General features: G+C 40.3%; 1 protein-coding gene across 1 annotated transcript; it reads right to left on the reverse strand.

Annotated features, from left to right (window-relative positions):
- Window positions 1–5,262: 5,262 nt before the first annotated feature.
- Prpf38a (pre-mRNA processing factor 38A) lies at window positions 5,263–20,992 on the reverse strand. Its single transcript, XM_090334834.1, has 10 exons — window positions 20,753–20,992; window positions 19,837–19,996; window positions 18,289–18,410; window positions 16,492–16,577; window positions 10,280–10,390; window positions 7,970–8,082; window positions 7,216–7,242; window positions 7,019–7,116; window positions 6,344–6,392; window positions 5,263–5,667 (listed from the first exon to the last, which is right to left on the reverse strand). The coding sequence occupies exons 1-10, from the start codon at window positions 20,880–20,882 to the stop codon at window positions 5,625–5,627; spliced, it is 939 nt and encodes a 312-aa protein (XP_090190960.1). The 5' UTR covers window positions 20,883–20,992; the 3' UTR covers window positions 5,263–5,624.
- Window positions 20,993–21,035: the final 43 nt, after the last annotated feature.

The following is a 21,035-nucleotide window of genomic DNA, read 5'->3' on the forward strand; positions in this document are numbered from 1 at the left end:
CTTTCACAAAAGTGAGATCATAGGGCTGAGAGTTTGGCCTAGTGGTAGAGTGCTTGCCTTGCATGCACAAAGACCTGGGTTCAATTCCTCAGTACCACATACATAGAAAAAAAGCCAGAAGTGGTGCTGAGGCTCAGGTGACCTTGAGAAAGGACAGTGCTCATGCCCTGAGCTGAAGCCCAGGACAGGCCAAAAAAAAAAAAAAAAAAAAGTGAGATCAGAGGCTAAGGCTACAGATAGGTTAGGCTACATATTCATTTAAACTATATATTATAAATTTCAACATATTCAGCACAAGGTAAACAAATATAAAATTGAAGAAATGTTCAACTTAATTTTCCCCCCACAGTGCTCTTTAAGAATCCTAATAGGGGCTAGGAGTTTGGCCTAGTGGTAGAGTGCTTGCCTAGCATGCACAAAGACCTGGGTTCAATTCCTCAATACCACATATAGAAAAAAGCTGGAAGTGGTGCTGAGGCTCAAGTGGTAGAGCTCTAGCCTTGAGAAAGTCCAAGGACAGTGCTCAGGCCCTGAGCTCAAGCCCAGGACTGGCAAAAAAAAAAAAAAAAAAAAAAAAAGTTCTGGGACACATTCTGCCCAAGGCTAGAGTTCTGCCACATGAGCCACAGTACCGCTTCCAGCTTTTTCTGAGTATGTGGTACTGAGGAATCAAACCCAGGGCTTTGTGCATACTAGGCAAGCACTCTAACATAGGCTATGTTCCTGGTTCTTTTCCATTTTTAATAAATGTTCTCTGCTGAATTTATCTTGTTTTATATTTTGTAGTTCTCTATTTTTTGTTGTTTTTGAGATAATCTTGCAGTGTTGCCCAGGTTTGGCTTTAATCTTTCTGGGCTCCAGTGCAGTTCCTGCGTTAGCTTCCCAAGTAGGTACGATTAAAGAAGTACACCAACATACCTATAATAAAGCTTGTATTTAATTTGTTTCTATTCTTGTAGCTCTACGTTCGGATATTACTTTTTTTTTACCTTTTATTCCCTTGAGTTTTTTTTTTTAATATTTAGTAGACTTTATTTATTTATTTATTTATTTAATTTTTTTTTTTTTTTATTTTTTGGCAGTCCTGGGCTTGAGCTCAGGGCCTGAGCATTGTCCTTGGACTTTCTCAAGGCTAGAGCTCTACCACTTGAGCCTCAGCACCACCTCTGGCTTTTTTTTTTTTTTGTATGTATGTGGTACCGAGGAATTGAACCCAGGTCTTTGTGTATGCTAGGCAAGTACTTTAACCACTAGGCCAAACTCCCGGCCCCTCTCTTGAGTCTTTATGCTTTTGTATTTTTTTTTTTTTTTTTTTTTTTGCCAGTCCTGGTTTGAACTCAGGGCCTGAGCACTGTCCTTGGCTTTCTCAAGGCTAGAGCTCTACTTCTTGAGCCACAGCACTATTTCTAGCATTTTTTTTTTTCTTATATATGTGGTATAAGGAATCAAACCTGGGTCCTCATGCATGTTAGGAAAGCACTCTACCACTAGGCAAAACTCCCAGTCCCCTGTACTATTTTTGAGTTTGGAGAAGTTGTCACTTGTAACTTTGGGGTTTTTTTGGTTTTGGTGGGTTGTAGGGTTTGAATCTGGGCCTGGGCACTGTCCCTGAGCTCTTCAGCTCAAGGCTATCACTCTTATCACTTTGAGCAACAGCACCACTTCTGGTTTTCTGGTGCTTAATTGGAATGAGTGTCAAGGGCTTTGAACTTTGATCCTCAGATCTCAGCCTCCTGAGCAGCTAGGATTAGGGGCGTGAGCCACTGTGCCCAGCACTGTAACCTTTTTTGAAGGACGGGACAGCCATCTGTGACCATTTTTTTTTCTGATTAATACTTAATTTAACATCAGTGTTCTGAAGAATAATAGAAAAAAGGTTAGAGAAATGAACTTGTATGGTTATTTTGGAGCCCTGTCACCAAGTCTGTAATTTCCTCTCTGATCAACTACAACACCCTTCCATTTCTTAGTATTGAGATCCTAGGGGCCTATGGTAGAGCTTTTAAGGCATGGTATTGGAGTTTACGAAAACTGATACTACGTAATATAATTAACTGTGCTGTTATATATCTATAATACATAATACATATAATTTAGTAAGATATATATTTAATATTTAATGTTTTAAACTAAAACATTTTTGACTATGTTGATATATATACTATATGTAGTTACTATAAACATGTACTGTACTATATCTTATTAATTAAAGTAAATATATTAGTTAAAACAAGGGAAATAATAAAAAACATCTCTTTCAGAAAATAAGACTTAAAAGACTGGAAATAATTAAGAAATTTCTGGCTGGTGTGGTGGCTCACACCTGTAAATCCTAGGAGGCTAAGATCTGAGGATCACGGTTTAAAGCCAGTCCCAGCACTAAAAAGTCTGTGCAACTCTTATCTTCAATTAACCACCAGAATACCGGAAGCAGCGCTATCAAGGGGTAGGGCAGTAGCTTTGAGCTGAAGAGCTCAGGGTTAGTGCCCAGGCCCAGAGTCCATGTCCCACAAACACCACCACCACCAACAAAAATCTGAGTTGCTAGTGTATCTTAGTGTTACAGTGCTTGTCTACCATGCACGAAGCCCTGGGTTCAATTCTTTGGTACTACATACACAGATAAGGCCATAGTGTGGCTGTGGCTCAAGTGCTAGAGCACTGGCCTTGAGAAAGCTCCAGGACAGACAGCATCCAGTGCACTGAGTTCAAGCTCCCTGGACTGGAGGGGGTGTGTGATATTTTATATTTATATTTTGTATAAGGAATAACGCCTAAATCTGCTTCAGTGTAAGAATACATGGTTTGTACAGAGAAGATGTGAAATACACTTCACAGTACATAGGTTGTGGTCATTCTTTATGCTCAGGAAGGTTTATTTCTAATATGAAAACCTTGGATTTCTTACAGGTTTATTTTTACTTTGCTAATAAGTTTTAACAATATATTGATCATGCTTGGTTAGACCATGGATCATCAAGCCAGAATGTATTTCTTTGTACTAAAGAAATAAATGCTGGCTGGGTGCGGTGGCTCACGCTGGTGATCTTAGCTAACTCAGGAGGCTGAGATCTGAGGTCCGAGGTTCAAAGCCAGCCCCAGCATAAAGACACTAGAACACCAGAAGTGGTGCTGTGACTCAAGGGTTGGGTGGTAGCCTTAAAAGAGTTCAGGGACAACACCCAGACCCAGAGTTCAAGACCCACGACAGGAAAAAAAAATAATAATAAATAACTGCTGGAAGTTTGTAACAGATTTTACATAGAGATGCTTCTATTTAATTTTTAAAATCACATGTATGTATATGTATACTGTAGTCCTTGTAGGTAACTTTTTTTTTTTTGCCAGTCCTGGCCCTTGAACTCAGGGCTTGAGCACTGTCCTTGGGCTTTCTCAAGGCCAGCAATCTACCATTTGAGCCACAGAACCATTTCTGGCTTTTTTTTCCTTCTATATATGTGGTATCAAGGAATCGAACCTGGGTTGCTGGGCATGCTAGTCAAGCACTCTACCACTAGGCTAAACTCCCGGCCCTGTAGGTAACTTTTATTTAGGTATTAGGAATAATGGAAAAAATATGAATAGTCAAATAAATTTTTTTTTTGCCAGTCCTGGGGCTTTGAATTCAGGGCTTGAGCATTGGGCTTTCTCAAGGCTAGAGCCCTAACACTTGAGCCATAGCACCACTTCTGGCTTTTTCTACCTATGTGGTACCAAGGAATCGAACCTGGGTCTACCAAAAAGTCAAACTCAAATTTTTAAAAAAAAAAAAACATTTAAATATTGCTGCATAAGTCAACCTGTAGTGAGCAACAAACTTGTTTTTTTCCATGACCAGATAGGACTTCTGAAGCTAGATCAAAAAGAGCAGCTGACTGTCCAAATTCCTCCTAGGACCAGAGGTTCATTTCCCACCTCCCCACCCCCACCCCCACCTTTTTTTTTTGGCCAGTCCTGGGGCTTGACCTCAGGGCCTGGGCCCTGTCCTTAGTCACTTTTTGCTCAAGGCTAGCGCCCTGCCACTTGAGCCACAACACTACTTCTGGCTTTTTCTGAGTATGTGGTACCAGGGAATTGAACCCAGGGCTTCGTGCATGCTAGGCAAGCACTCTACCTCTAAGCCATGCTCCCAGCCCCCTTTTCCCCATTTTTAAAGGAGGAAATGTATTTATAGTTACAGGAGCTTTCCTAAGAAAGACCCTAATAATTCCCTGGAGTACCAGTGTCCATAGGGCTTTTAAGTCTTTTGGTTTCTTTTACCTACTCTTAATTCTTAAACCTTTGTGAATGGTCATTCCAGTATAAATAATTGACATATTCTTATCAATAATGTTGTTGCCTATAGTGCAACAAACACAAATGCACTCTTACATTCCTTGAGCAATTTTATATAAATATTATTTATTTAAACATAGTCTGGCTTGTTACTATGCTACACCATACATCATAACTGTCTCTAAACTTAAGTGGAATGAGTAATTTACCACCACAAACCCCTAGTCTCTGTCCCTCTAAATTAAAGAAAACAAAACAAAACACACACAAAAAAACCTTTTTCTTCCTGATATACTACTAAGCAACTCAGGTCAAAACTGGGCTTGGATGTTAATACTTGTAGAATAAAGACAGCACCTAAAGTTGGTATTCAAGGCTTATGGAAATGAACAAATGGCACTATATAAAAATGGACTACATCGCTTGGAGTTTGGCCTAGTGCTAGAGTATTTACCTAGCATGCACTAAGTCCTAGATTTGATTCCTCAGTACCACATACATAGGAAAAGCTGGAAATGGTGCTGTGGCTCACATAGTAGAGCTCTAGTCTTGAGAAAGTCCAAGGACAGTGTGCTTAAGCCCTGAGTACAAGCTCCAGGACTGACAAAACCAAAAACCAAAAACCAAAAACTGTACTGCATAAAGGGTATAGTGGTTGCCTAGCAAGCACAAAGATCTGGATTCAATTCCCAAAAAAGGAAAACAGTAAAAGCTGCTAAGTGCTATTTGTTGAACTACTTGAAACTGGATTAAGTATGGAAGAAGCTTATGTTGTTTGAATATATTATTGAAAAACTTGGGCTAACCAGTTTTTTTAATTAAGAATTATGTTTGACTGGGTGTGTGTAAATACTTGAGTTTGAACCTGTACTGTTATATTTGCTAGGCAGATACTTTACCACTTAAACTACTTGCCTAGCCCAAGTTTTGAAAAATCCCAAAGATTCTCAAAACAGTTCTTATTTTAAAACAAACCAAAAACCAAAGTACAGAAAAATAAGTTTAATAGCAAAAAGGGAAAAAGATCACCGACCGTTGACCATATCCTTTCCTATCATTCATATCCCCAATCTCCAGACCCTTTGCACCCTCCTAAATTCAAATACAGTCCTAGTTGGTTTGGTCAAAAACTGACCTTAGGAACTACCCCTCAAAGTTGATAATGACTACTGAAAAAGAGATAATAAAACTCAGCACCTCTTTCACTTAAGAAAATGACAAAAACCAAAAACCTGGTAAGAGAAAACAAATTCTTATAGCTGCCTGAAGAGCAGATCTTAATCTTTCCATTGAAACAGATAATCTTGTATCCACAGGAGCCCATCTGGATTAAAACCAAAGTGAGTCCATTACTCATTCCCTCTCCGGCTCTTCTTATGGCTTTTCTTAGACCTGAAATGGAACATATGGGAATCTTAAACAGTATATAAGGAAGAATACTATGACATGACAATGTACTTGATGTGTGATTTTTTTTTTTTTTAAATGATTCAGGACAACACTCAAGTCTGGGTATTACTATTCAAAATCTACTACTAAGGGAAATGACTTCTTTAGAGGTTGAGTACATCTACTACTGTATGGCTCTAGGTGTTTCTAATGAAAGCTGATCAAATCAAAGTGACTTGTCCAAGGTCACAAACTAGTACATTTTAAAAGTTGGCTCTTAAGCCCAGGTCTCCCTAGATGACAACGCATCCGTTTCCTTAAAGCTACAATCCTACCAAAAAAAAAAAGTTCAAAATAGATAATCCTATCAATGCCTACAGTAAAAAGCATATTTTATCTTAAAAGGATTTTCATTATCTCCAACAAAACAAGGAAAGTTCAGGGTCAACTTAGTTGTAATTAAGACTTTAACTGAACTTTTTTGCCTTGTACTGGAGCTTGAACTCAGAGAGCTTTATACTCTCACTTGGCTTTTTCAATCAAGACTGGTACTCTACCAAATTCAGGCACATCTCTATATGGCCTTTTGCTGAGTAGATGGAGATGGAGATAAGCGTCTCACAGAATTTTCTGCCTGGGCTGCCTGATTTCAATTCTTAAAATAGAGATCGAATTATACCTTTCTGGAGACTTTGAGTGGCTCCTATGTCTGTGACTACGGTGATGACCTGCAGGGAAAGAAAAAGTTATTGGATGTATCAAAGCCAAGTGTAATTCTCCCCCTCCCTAACAAACCTCCCTTTGGCTTTGATTTTATTTTTGTTTTTGCCTATGCTGGTGTTCTGCCTCTTGTCCAGGTCATTTCTTTGTGTCACATTTGGAATATTCTAATGAAACCAATACACTCATAGCTTTCATAGCTTTATAACTAATTTTTATGAGCCCAGCATTGGGTTTTCCCCAATGTTAATCCTTACTCCTATAATATCAAATGAAAAAGTAAAACCCATCAACATATCCATAGACTTTTTTTTTTTTGCCAGTCCTTGGGGGCTTGAGAGCTGTCCCAAAGCTCCTTTTGCTAAAAGCTAGTGCTCTATCACTTGAGCCACAGCACCACCTCCTGGTGGTTAATTGGAGATCGGAGTCTCATATACTTTCCCGCCCAGGCTGGCTTGAACTACTCAGAGCCAATAGCATCCAGCTCCACAGAGATCATGTCAAAATGTGAACACTAATTTTCAACTTCTGTGTCCATCTCCTTTTTCTCTATACCATTTTGTGGAGGCTAACTGTTCCCTTAGATTTACTTGTTAAAACAAGCAGCAGCAAAAAGGTCTAAATGTTGTTATACCTGGAGATTTGGAGCGGGATCTGTGCCTTCGATCTCGAGACCTGCTTCGGTGACGTCTTGGACTCTTGCTCCGATGCCTTTCTCGGCGGGGAGAGGGGCTGTGGAAAAGACTGGTCAGCCACCAGATCTATTTGGCAATATATACACAATACCATATCCTCTCCTGAAACTTTCATCAGAAATGAATGATGGCCTACCTTCTTCTTTTGGGTGATCGACTCCGCCTACAGAGAAAATAAAGATAAAAGAGAGCCTAGATTAGTGCACTGGATGTTAGATGTTGTAAAAACTGTTCTAGTTGCTTCTTTCAGGAGGTGGGGAGGCGGGCGAAGGAAGGATTGAATCTTTGAGGAATTGGCCCTGATTCTTCCCCTTAACCTTTCTCTAGTCATATCCTTCCTCTCTCCTGTATGTTTTTAGTATACTCACTCACTTAGGATTGGTCACATGGCCTGCAAAGTGATACAAGTAGCTGGGTGTGGTAGCTTATGCCTGTAATCCTAGATACTCAGGAGTCTGAGATCTGAGGATCACAGTTCAAAGCCAGCCCAGGCCCAAAAGAACCACCCTACCCTTGAGCCAAGCCCACTTCCTATTTTCTAGAGGTTAACTGGAGATAAGAGTCTCTGGTCTTTTTGTGTCTGGGCTGACTTTGAACCTTAATCCTCAGATCTCAGCCTCCTGCATAGCTAGGAATACAGGTGTGAGCCACCATCTTATACCTCCATTTCTGGCTTTTTACTGGCTAGAGAAAAGAGTTTCTCAGATTAGTCTTCAAATTTCAATCTTCAGATGTAACTTTCCTACCTAGGATCAGCAACAGTTATTACTGTCTATTCTGCAGCACCATATTGGTAAACATTCTCCATAGACTGGCATTTTTCCTTCCTGATATCAAACTCCTAAGCTCAAATGCTTAGTTTCCCTGAAAGGGGCCAACTTGAACCTCACCTTCTGGGCGACCGACTCCTACTCCTCCTGTAGCGCAGTGTAGGAGATCGCCGGGGCTTGTCTAGGTCTCGGTAACTTCTGCGGCGGTGATCAGGTGATGGCACCCTTTCCAGCTGGAAACAAAACAGATGGTTAAGTGATGCTAAACATAGCCACTTAGTAACACTTTACTCTCTATCCTATCCCAAGTGGATTTATAACACAGTGATTTAATTATACGGGGCAATAACCTTGACAAAAAGAACTACAAGCTTTCCAATAATTCTTTTATCATCTAGTGTTCAAACTATCATTCTGAGACTGTGATTAGAGTAATTATGCATTAGTAATTATGCATTTTTCAGTGTCAAAGAAAAAACAGACCAAGATGGAAGATTCAGGATATCTTTTAGGAACCGGGAATATGGTTTGTGGTAAAGTGTTTGCCTAGCATATATGAAGCCCTGGGTTTGATGCCTCAGTACCACTTGAACAGAAAAAGTCAGAAGTAGCCCTGTGGCTTAAGTGATAGAGCTCTAGCCTTGAGCAAAAGAACTCAGGGATAGAGCCCAGACCCTAAGTTCAATCCCAGGACTGGCATTAAAAGGTATGTTTTAGTCTTGGAGTGTTTATGCAAAATTTCAAAAGTAAATGGTGCTGGGCACTGGTGGCTTACCAGCGATGAGCCTGTATGGTGAGCCTGGAATCTCGGTTCTTCAGATTTCATCTGAGGATCATGGCTCGAGCCAACCCAGGTAATAAAGTCCATGAGACTGCTCTCTAATTACTCACCAGAAAAATGAAGTGGCAATGTGGCACGAAGTGGGTGAGTGCTGGCCTTGAATGAAAAAAGCTTAAGGACAGCGTTTAAGTCCTGAGTTCATGCCCTATGACCAACAATGTAATTGATTATAAGTGAGAGTATAATTTTTTTTGTCAGTTGTGGGACTTGAACTCAGAGCCTGGTACTATCCTTAAGCTCTTCAGCTTCAGGCTAGGATAGACCAATGTGAGCCACAGTGCCACTTCTGATTTTCTGGTGGTTAATTAGATATAAGAGTCTCATTAACTTGGGTCAAGGAGTTTGGCCTAGTGTTAAGAGTGCTTGCCTAGCATGCATGAAGACCGGGTTCAACTCCTTGGTATCATATACACAGAAAAAGCCACAAGTGCTGCTGTGGCCCAAGTGGTAGGGCGCTAGCCTTGAGAAATCCCAAGAACAGTGCTCAGACCCCAGGACTGGCAAAAAAAAAAAGAGAGAGAGAGAGAGAGAGAGAGAGAGAGAGAGAGAGAGAGAGAGAGAGTCTCATTAACTTTTGTGCCCAGGCTGGCTTTTTTTTTTTTTTTTTGGTCGGTCATGGGGCTTGAACTCTAGACCTGGGAGCTGTCCCTGAGCTCTTCGGCTCAAGGCTACCGCCCTACTCCTGGAGCCTCAGCCCCACTTCCTGGTTTTCTAATGATTAACTAGAGATAAAAGTCTCATGTTCTTTAGTGCCTAGGCTGGCTTTGAACTATGATCCTCAGATCTCAGCCTCCTGAGTAGCTAGGATTATAGGCGAGAGCCACTGTGCCCAGCCCAGGCTAGCTTTGAACTCCAATCTTCAGCTCTCAATCTCCTGAGTAGCTAGGAATAAAGGCATGAGCCACTGGCACCTAGCAAGAGTGTAAATTCCTAAAAAAGAAAGAAATGAATAGTGTGGGGGGGAGGGAGAACAATAGAAAGGAATGTAAGAATAAAAAAATGATAAATAGATATGAAAAAGAAGAGTGTTACAACTATAATAAATCTAAGTTTCCTAGCTCAGCAGTAAGAAACTACCTGTCAGGAGAAAATACATATGAAAAGGAACACATTCCTTTAAAAAAAAAAATCTAACAGTAGCCTGGTATAGTGATACACATTATGCTTAGAATGGGAGAGACTATATTCAATCCACAGCACCAGAAGAAAAAACATGAACAGTAAGATCATATCTCTCTACTTATGAATTAAGGATTATGTAGTATTGGACTCTAACACTCATAATTTAAAAACACCTGGATGCAGAAACAAAAGACAACCATTCCGCCAGGTGTGGTGGCTCACAACTGTAAGGCTGAGATCTGAGGATCAAGGTTCAAAGCCAGGCTGGGCACTAAAGAACAGGAGATTCTTATCTCCAATTAACCACTAATAAATGGGAAGTGAGGGTAAGGCTCATGGGGTAGGCCAGTAGCCTTGGCTAAAGAGCTCAGGGATAGCACCCAAGCTCAAAGTTCAAGCCCTAGGACCCACAAAAAAAAAAAAAAAAAATCATTCCCATCCTCCACCTTTACACTCAGGTGTCTCACCTTCTCATCTTCTTCTTCTTCCTCTTCACTGGACTCCACATCATCCATGTCCTCTTCCAGAGCACTAACTCGAGGTTCCAGTTGCTCAGCTTCTTCTAGCACATAGCGTTTCTACAGAGAATAGAATGACATTAGGATGCATTGCTATCTCCTGTACATTCTGAAGTCCTAATACTGGACTTCTGAGACTGACAGAAAAGCTATGGACAAACATTAAAGTTCAAGCTAAAAGTCTCTCCTCCAATTTGAGCCGGGCATTAGTGACTCACAATTGCAATCCTACTCAGAAGTCTGAGATCGGAGGATTACAGTTTGAATGCAGTCTGGGTATACATTAAAAAAAGTCTTGGGGTGGGGAGTAAGGCCTAGTGGTACACTGCTTTCCTAGCATGCACAAAGCCCTGGGTTTGATTCCTTTGTACTGCATACAGCCAGAAGTGGTGCTGTGACTCAAGGGTAGAGTACTATCCCTAACAAAAGCTCAAGCACAGTGCCCGGGCCTTGAGTCCAAGCCCAGGACTGGGGGAAAAAAAAAGTTTTGGATTGGTCTGAGCTGTCTTCAAATTGCTATCCTCAGATCTCAGTCTCTTGAGTAGCTAAGATTATAGGCATGAGCCACCAGCACTGCACTCAGCTCCACTTACAAAGATTTTTTTTTCATGCAGCATATCTTGCAATTCATCTGTTAACTATATCAGTAGTTCATTTTTACTTCTGAGTAATACCCTTGTTAATACTTCTGAGTATACCCTTGTTAAGTATATATCACATATTTTCATTGATTTACACTTATAGATGGACATTTGGTTTCCAGCCAATAAAAATCAACTTTTACAATGTCATGTTGATGATCAACATGTTTTAGACTTTGGAGTATTCCAAATTTAGGAGAGAAGCTTAACCAGTGAACTCTATGTAAATAGCACAAACACAATCTTGTGATTATTTTCCTACTTCTTTTTATGGTCTTGTCAAGAGAAATGTTTATTAATCACAAGAAACCCATTAGAAATTCTTCAATGTGCATTCATATTTAAGTCTATGATTACCTCCAAGTTATAGACATTATAGTGTGAACAAAGGGTAGACTCATTTGTGCGCACATGTACTCTAAATTGTTCCTGCACCAGTACAGAAGAGACTATCATTTCTCAACAGTATTGCCCTCATGTATCTGCAGAAAACCAATATCTATAGGTGCAAAGGTTTATTTTTGGTCCCTAAATTCTGTTCCAATGTTCCTTTTTTTTTTTACCAGTCCTGGGGCTTGACCTATGCTTTTTTGCTCAAGGGTAGCATACTATCACTTCCCATAGCTCTATTTCTGGCTTTTTGATGGTTAACTGGATATAAGAGTCTCACTTTCCTGATCAGGCTGGCTTCAAATCATGATCCTCACATCTTAGCTTCATGAATAGCTCATAATAAAAGCATAAGCCACTAGCACCCAGCAAGATAGTTGACTTTTGGGGCCGGGAGTTTGGCCTAGTGGTAGAATGCTTGCCTAGCATGCATGAAGACCTGGGTTCAATTCCTTGGTACCACATACATAGAAAAAGCCAGAAATGGTGCTGTGGCTCAAGTGGCATGGTGCTAGCCTTGAGGAAAAAGCCCAAGGACAGTGCTCAGGCCCTTAGATCAAGCCCAGGACTGACCAAAAAAGAAAAAAGAAAAGATAGTTGACTTTGGTGTATTGATCTCAGATCTACAGAAACAGGTAAATGGCTACCCAAACAGTGGAGAACTGTCCAACAATAAAATGTAACACAGGTGAACCACAAGATAACTAAACCAAGTTAAAAAAAGACAAAATTTACTATCTGCTGGGTGCGGTGGCACATGCCTGTAATTCTAGCTACTCAGGAGGCTGAGATTTGAGGATCGCAGTTCAAAGCTAGCCCTGGCACTAAAGTCTATGAGATTCTTATCTCTAATTAACCACTAGAAAATTGGAAATGGCACTGTGGCTAAAGGGGTAAAGTGGTAGGGACAGCGCCCAGCCCCATGACCACACACACACACAAAAAATACTGCCTAATTTCAAAATGCAACCTAATCTATTATAAGCAGTACATCAGTGGTTAAGCCATTTAGGGATGGAAGAGGTTCACTATCTTGATTTTAGCAATAGTTTCCAAGGTGTTTTCACATTAAAACTTACTGAATTTCACGTTGTATATGTACAGCTTATTGTATGTCAATTACACACCAACAAAGCCTTCAAAAGAAAAAGACTAAGCCAGGCATGGTAGCACACACTCATACAGCCCAAAACTCAGATGCTGGAGATCTTGTGACTTCAAGACTAGTCTGGAGTAAATAGGGAGTTTAAGGTCTACCAGAGCTAAATCACAAAACTCATTTTAAAAACAAAACCTTTGAGCCCAAGAAAGTGGCCTAGATTTGGAGTGCTCGCCTAACACGCATGAAGCTCTGGGCTCAATTCCTCGGTACCACATACACAAAAAAAGCTGGAAATGGTGCTGTGTTTCAAGTAGTAGAGTGCTAGCCTTGAGAAAGCCCAAGGACAGTGGTCAGGCCCTGAGTTCAAGCCCCAGCACTGGAAAAAAAAAAAACAACACCTTTGTTCAAAAGAACTCTCCCTGTTCAAGCCTAATGGATACATACACACACACACACACACACACACACACACACACACATTATATATATTATATATAACATATATAATATATAATTATATATATAATAAATATTAAGAGAAAAAGGATATATTTGATACTTGAGATATTTGAGGTTATCTCTATCTACATGGTAGCTTAAAAATCACCTATGAAAGGCACAGGCAAAAGATTCCTAAACAGAATCCCAGGGTCACATCAGATTGGAGAGAGACTGGATAAATGGGACTACCTAAAAATAAAAAGGTTCTGCACAGATAAAAGCATAGCCTCAAAAGTAGAGACAGCCAACCAAGTGGGAAAAGATATTTACCAATAATACATCTGACAAATGCTTAATATCCAGTATCTACAGGGAACTCAAGAAAGTAATCCCCGCCCCGCCCCCAAACCCAACAAACCATTCACTAAATGGGCAAGGGAACTAAAGAGACTTAGCAGAAGAAGAAATTAAATGGCAGAAAAGCGTATGAGAAAATGTTCATCATCCATGGTCATAAAGGAAATGCAAATAAAAACAACCCTAAGATACCACCTTACCCTAACAAGAATGGCCAAGATTTTGAACTCAGACAAATGCTAGTGGGGCTGTGGAGAAAAAGGAAGCCTACTGCACTGCTGGTGGGATTGTAAACTAGTTCAGCCACTCTGGAAAGCAGTGTGGAGGTTTCTTAAAGAACTGACCTTCCCTATGATTCCGCCATACTACTACTGGGCATCTATCTTGAATACCATAACCCAAGATATGATAAGGACACCTGTTCAGCTATGTTTTTTTTTGTTTTGTTTTGTTTTTTGCCAGTCCTGGGCTTGAGCTCAGGGCCTGAGCACTGTCCTTGGACTTTCTCAAGGCTAGAGCTCTACCATTTGAGCCTCAGCACCACTTCCGGCTTTTTTTCTATATGTGGTACCGAGGAATCGAACCCAGGTCTTCATGCATGCTAGGCAAGCACTTTAACCACTAAGCCAAACTTCCGGCCATGTTCAGCTATGTTTATCTCTGCACTATTCACAATAGCCAGGTGATGGAAGCAATCCAGATGCCCTATTGCAGATGAATGGATACAGAAAATGTGATATATATACATATATATATATGTATATATATGACACACACACACAATGAAATTCTACATAGCCAACAGACAAGATAAAATAATGGCATTCGCAGGGAAGTGGATGAATCTAGAGCGAATCATGTTGAGTGAGACAAGTCAAGACCAAAGGAACAAAAGGCACATGGTATCCTTAATATGTGGCTATTAGATCCAAACAGTACAAGAGCGAGGACTCAATATTTGCATACCCAATGCTATGGACATATGGAAATATAAACACAACTACATGGACATAAAAACTTATGACTCTATAGACATGTTTTATTACATAGATTAATATGTATATATGACATATAAACCCTCAGCCTAATTTAGATTATGTTCTAAAATTTAAGTGCCAGTGATTATATACATAGATTCCCTTCTTGAATATTTGTTAAACACATCATTTGAAATATGATGTAAAAATCAATGTTAATAAATTCTTTAATAAAAAAATACACTTTTCAATAAAAAAAAATCACCTATGAAGTCAGGTGCTGATGGCTCACAACTATAATCCTAGCTACTCAGGAGGCTGAGGATGGCAGTCAGAAGCCAGATCAAGCAGAAAATTCTGTGATACTCCTAACTCCAATTAAGCACAAAAAAGTTGGAAGTAGAGCTATGGCTGAAGTGGCAGATTACTAGCCTTAAACATGAAAAGTTCAGAGGCTAGGAGTATGGCTTACTGGTAGAGTGCCTGCCTAGCATGCATGAAGCCCTGGGTTTGATTCCTTGGTACCACATACACAGAAAAGCTGGAAGTGGTGATGTGGCTCAAGTGGTAGAGCTCTAGCCTTAAGAAAGCCCAAGGACAGTGCTCAGGCCCCCAGAGTCCAAGCCCCAGGACTGGCAAAAAAAAAAAAAAAAAGCACCTCAGCCAAGAGGTCAAGACCTAAGACGGGCACAAAAAAAGAAAAAAAATTAGAAAAGACCACTTACAAAGTCTAATTTCACTTTTATAGATGAGAAACACTGAATGTTAGGTCTTCTAATTTTCTGTTCAATCATCTATCCAATTGCCCATTTCCCCTCTCTCTAGGTTATATGCCATACCTATCTTCCTCTGTATTTTCTAGTTTTGTTTTGATTTTGCTGTTCATGGGACTTGAACTCAGGGCCTGAGCTCTGTTCTCTGTGGTCAAAGCTAGTGCTCTACCACTTGAGCCATAAGTGTCACTTCCAGCCTTTTCTGTTTACATGGTACTGAGCTTTCTCAAGGCTGAGTATGTGGTAATGAGGAATCAAACCCAGGGCTTTATACATGCTAAGCAAGCACTCTACCCACTAGGCTATGCTCCTAGCCCCTTATCCCTCTTCTTATGTGTTTCATAGTCTGACTCTTTACAGGCATATCAATTTGGAGAAGCTTCTCACAAATTTAGAAACTACTAATCTAGTTACAATATCTTTGCTATAACCTATAAGAAAAGAGGCCGAGGGCAGTGGCTACTATAATCCTAGCTACTCAGGAGGCTGAGATTTGAGGATTGCCGTTCAAAGCCAGCTCAGGCACTAAAGATGTGAGATTCTTATTGCCAATTAATCACCAGAAAGTGGAGCAGAGGCTGCAGGGGTAGGAGGGTAGTCTTGAGCTGACAAGCTCAGGGATAACACCCAGGCCCAGGGGTAAGGTGGTAGCCTTGAGGTAGTGATAGCTTTAAGCTGAAGAGCTCTGGGACATCACCCAGGCCCAGAGTCCAAGCCCCACAACTGACCAATAAATAAATAAACAAACAAACAAACAAATGTGTGTGTATCTATCTATATATCAGAAAAGAAAACTTTCCTATTTCAACTATTTACCCTAAAACCCCTACCCCTAAGGATTTTATATGCTTTCTTCTCTCTTTTTTGGGGGGTGGGGGAAGGGGAGTACTTGAGTATAAGCAGTGCCTCATGTTCATGAGACAGGCATTATACCATTTGAACCATTTAGCCAGACCCTTTTTGTATTATTTCAAGACAGAATCTCACTTAATGCTCAGACCAGCCTGGAGTGTAATTCTTTTTGTGCTTCCCTTTGCCACTGCAGTAGCAGGTACAAATCAACATGTTCAGCCACTGATGGAGATGAGAGTTTTTGTAAACTTTATGCTTCATGCTCTGGCCAGTCTTGAACCACAATCTACTCACCTCAGTCTCCCAAGTACTAGCTAACACTGTAGCCCTGAGGCTGGGCTCCTTTTTTTTTTTTTGCCAATCCTGAGGCTTGGACTCAGGGCCTGAGCACTGTCCTTGGGCATTCTTCAAGGCTAGGGTTCTACCACTTGAGCCACAGTACCACTTCTAGCTTTTCCTGTGTATGTGGTAATGAGGACTCAAACCCAGGTCTTCGTACATGGTAGGCAAGCACTCTACCAACAATTTGTAATTTTCAGGGCTTTAATGTTACATTAATCTGGGTTTGTCTATTTTTGCCCATCATGGAGGGAAAGGGTGATCCCTAACAATAAACTCTGTATCTTACTTGTAGCCGAGGAAGAATAATATCACAGACTCTCTCACTGTGCAGTAGTTCATCAATGAACTCATCTACATGCATCAGTTCAAATTCTGAAAGAAAAAAATCATTAGCTCAAGCAACCTGAAAATAACAGATTAGATAACAAAAAAGTAAAACAATTGGAAGACTTTGTATGAGGCCATCTACAGACTAGGCCTCTTTAGAAGCAAAGGCTTAAAGGATGAATAAAGCTGTCTTAATCAGCAAAAGATACAAAACAAAAATAAAAACAAAACAGGCATAACAATCCAGAATTATATATGGGTAATCCTATAACTCAAGGTAATTTTAGTAGATCATATAAGTGACGTGTAATTTCTCACATGAACTCACAATGTTTCTGAATATAGAACACTCATCTTTTCTGGCACATGGAATTTTTACTTTTAAAAACTTCCATAGTACATAATACCTTCGTTTAGTGGTTTTTCAAGTTCCAAGTGATTTTGTACCCTACTTACAGGAAGTGCTCTCTGTGTCTTGTGGAGAATGGCCACGGATGCTGCTAAATATTCTACAATGACAACACAACCCGCACAGCAAAAGGCTATCACACCACAATGACTGTGACCATATCCATCTTGCTCACCATGGTATTTCCAGTATATAGCAGAGGTTCTAGCATATGGCACTTAATGTGTATTAATGCAATAAAATAAGATTCTAAATTTCAAAAAACACTGAAATCTAAAGCATTATGGCCCCAAGGGATACTCAACCTGTACTAATATTTTAATCTAGTTATTAGTACACATAGAAGGGAAAGGCAAATATGACATTATAACATTAAGTAGCGGTTTTGATTACATAATCCCAAATTCATCCATAGCATAGAAAATGTCTCCTTGTAAGTTAAAAAATGTTCCATTAGACTTTAAGTGACATTCTTAAATTTAGTCTAGACACTGCAGTATGGAATACAAAAAGTTGGTAGAAATAATTGTGGTGGGGCCAGGAGTTTGGCCTAGTGGTAGAGTGCTTGCCTTGCATGCACGAAGACCCGGGTTCAATTCCTCGGTACCACATACATAGAAAAAAGCCAGAAATGGTGCTGAGGCTCAAGTGGTAGAGCTCTAGCCTTGAGAAAGTCCAAGGACAGTGCTCAGGCCCTGAGCTCAAGCCCAGGACTGGCAAAAAAAAAAAGAAAGAAAAAGAAATAATTGTGGTGAGTTATGTGCCAGTGGCTCGAAACTTTAATCCTGGCTATTCAGGAGGCTGAGATCTGAGGATTACAGTTTGAAGCTATCTGGGCAGGAAACTGAGACTCTTATCTCCAATAAACTAATCAGAAAAGGCTGCAAGAGGCACTATGGCTCAAATGGTGGAGCACTAGCTTTGTGCAAAAGAAGCTCAAGGACAGTACCCAGGCCCAGGGTTCAAGACCCAGAACTGGCAAAAAAAAAAAAAAAGAATTGTGACTATGTAATATTTGGATGGATTAGGGAAGCTGTTATAGAGAAGTCCTTTGAAGATAGATCTTGTGGGACGGAACACGTATAGAGAAAGCACACGCCAACATGCCCAGGCAATAATTAAGATGAAATGTAGCTGGAAAGCATAGCAACTAGAGGCGAACTAGATATAGCCAATCAAAGGGTACACTGGAGCTAATATTCTCTGAGAGAGGAAAGCTACTGAACTAATGCAGATGAAGAGCAGCACAGCTTTTATGTTTATGTCATAATCTGAGAGACACTGATGCCAAGAAAAACTGGCTTAGAAAGAATAGTCCAGAGACTTGGCACTTGGCATCATACTCACCTCCATTTCGGTTCTGGCTCTTGATTTTTCGATAGTCATTGTACAAAGGCTCCAAATACTTGTAGCAATCAATTGCGGTGCCTGTCAGTCTCATATAAAGTGCCCCCAACATGCGGACATATCTGATGGAGAGATGACAGTAAAATGATACATCTTCCTAAGAAATTCCTGAGTTAAACAAAAAAAAAAAGGAGGAACAGGAGTTTGGCCCAATGGTAGAGTGCTTGCCTAGCAAGCACAAAGACCCAGCTTCGATTCCTTGGTACCACATACATAGAAAAAGCTGGAAGTGGTGCTGTGGCTCAAGTGGTAGAGTTCTAGCTTGAGAAAGCCCAAAGTCACTACTCAGGCCCTGAGTTCAAACTCCAGGACTGGCAAAAAAAAAAAGGAAAGATAAAATATTAAGCATAGTTTGTAGGGCCTATTAAGTATAGTTTGTAGTGCCTATTAAGTATCTATCCAAGTTAGCTATTTTCCATCTTAATTTTTTATAAAAGCCCTTCTTTTTCTTTACATCTAGCTACTTACTCAAATCTCCACTTGGATAACAGGCACTTTAAATTCAAGTTTCTTTATGTGAGGAAGAGTAACATAGCAAAAAATATAAGATCTAAAGTCAAGTTTGATCCTGCAGTTCTGGTGGTAGTCCTAGAAATCAAACCCATGGCTTCAGGGCTGGTAGTTAAATGTTATTCTAAAAAAGAAATGAATTATTTTATGTAAAGTCCTCAGAACACAGTATGGTATAATATCAGCACATACACCTTATATGTTTGTATGTGTGTTTGTGCAGTTACTAGGGCTTGAAATCCAGCCCTCGTACTCTCAGTTTTTTTTACTCAAAGCTGATACTCTACCACTTGAGTCACACCCCCAGTTCCATTATTATTATATTTATTCTCACATCTCTCTGTGGGTTTCTTGATGAGGACAATTAAATAAATGCATCTGATTTTTTTATGTCTGCCATGTAATGAGCCTACCAACGTATTTGACACTTCTTTCTGCTTAACTGTATGAACAACAGCCTGCTTCATTTGTGGATTAATTACACAAGCCTTTGCCAATTGCAGTTAAAACAACAAAGAAACCCTAAGAAATTCAAAAGCATTTTTTTTTTTTTTTGGTTTGTCATGGGGCTTGAACTCTGGGCCTGGGAGCTGTTCCTGAGCTCTTCAGCTTAAGACTAATGTTCTATCTATCACATTCAGCCACAGTGCCATTTCCAGTTTTCTGGTGGTCAACTGGAGCTAAGAGTCTAAGAGCCTTTTGTGCCTGGTCTGGCTTTGAACCTCAATCCTCAAATCTCGGCCTCCTGATTAGCTAGGATTACAGGTGTGAGCCACCAGTGCCTGGCTAAAAGCAAAAAATATTTTGTAGCAGAGGAGAAGAAATTCAAAAGGGAATACAATCAGAACATATAAGAATGAATTCAAGAAACCTACATGTGAGAACTCTTGGAAATGAGATATACTGAATGCAAGTCTCTTAAAGCCCAATTCTGAACCACAGAAACTTAAACTTTATAACAATCAACATTTCACTCACTTGAAATCTTCATTTTTAATAAATTCAACAATGATATCCTTCTCAGGTTGAATCTGAAGCATCTTCAAAGTTAAACATAGGAAGGGAGTTGGTTTTATGTTTCCACCATAGACACCACCGACAAACCTCAACTCCATGGCTTTATCCACTACAAGTTCGGCTAAAGAAATTTAAAAAAAAAATTGTCATATCAGACATATTAGACCTATAATTTTCTTGGTTGGAAGTGGGGAAAGCTGAAAGTTTGGAGATCCCAAATAGTCAAAAAGAGCTCAATATTAGAAGAATAAATACACATGCAATAAAAATATTCATGCAATAATAGCTAATACAGACTGAAAGATTACTACATGCCAGGCCCTCTGCTAAATATTATTTAATCTTTACAACAAATAAAGCATATAAAAAGTTCTGACATCTTTGCAATTTCCAGGAACGAAAAACTGAAGACAACAAGGAGTTAAATGATTTACTTCTTCCTCAGTGTCCACAGCCGGAGTATTATCAGACATACATTTAACACCAGAATCTGAACTCGAGAGGAAGACTTTTAGAAAGCTTCTCTCGAGCACATGGGAACATTGGAACTGACAGCTTTTAGGGACAGTATGATTTGGTTATGAGCCAGCTGATTATCTGTTGTTCAAGGAGGTTGCCTATCCGAGCATTTACATGCAGGTCCCTGACCTTAACGCTGTGGAACACAGAAGGCAACCATTACACATGAAACGACTCCAGGAGCCGAAATGAGATGTTCTTCAAAATCAGGCAAGCCCTGAGCAGACTCCAAACCAGTCAAGGCACACAGTGGGCGTTCACCGTGACAGACTCCCTTTCAGTAGGAAGGAGCCCTCGGTGTTGGTCCTGAAAGGGGCCCTGCGGCAGCCGGAGGCTGGACCCGCACCGTCTTCCTCACCTGTAAGTCCAAAGCATTCTTCTTTCCAGTATTTGGACTCGTAGATTCGCGTCCGGATGATCTTCTCCACCAGATACTGAGGGTTGGTGCCATGAATGCTATGCGCATCCTTCACCGTACGGTTCGCCATTTTAGAACGCTTTCAGTCCTATTTCCGTCGACTCTTTTATGCGTCACATCCGAGGGAGAAAAAGAAAGAACTACACCCCGCGTAGGCAGCCATCGTGGAACCGGAAACTGCTGCTTGGAACTTCCGTGAGTTGCGCGCCGAGCGAATCGATGT

This window comes from Megascapheus bottae, chromosome 6 (assembly GCF_031878675.1).
Source record: "Megascapheus bottae isolate mThoBot1 chromosome 6, mThoBot2.hap1, whole genome shotgun sequence".
NCBI classification, from domain to species: Eukaryota; Metazoa; Chordata; class Mammalia; order Rodentia; family Geomyidae; genus Megascapheus; species Megascapheus bottae.

Coding starts and splice junctions, on each gene's coding strand:
- Prpf38a (XM_090334834.1), bottom strand. CDS start 20,882: ATGGCGAACCGTACGGTGAAGGATGCGCATAGCATTCATGGCACCAAC. Junction 18,411..19,836: donor ATTAAAAATGAAGATTTCAA/GTGAGTGAAATG, acceptor TCTCTCCATCAG/ATATGTCCGCATGTTGGGGG. Junction 7,243..7,969: donor AGGAGTCGGTCGCCCAGAAG/GTGAGGTTCAAG, acceptor TTTTCTCTGTAG/GCGGAGTCGATCACCCAAAA.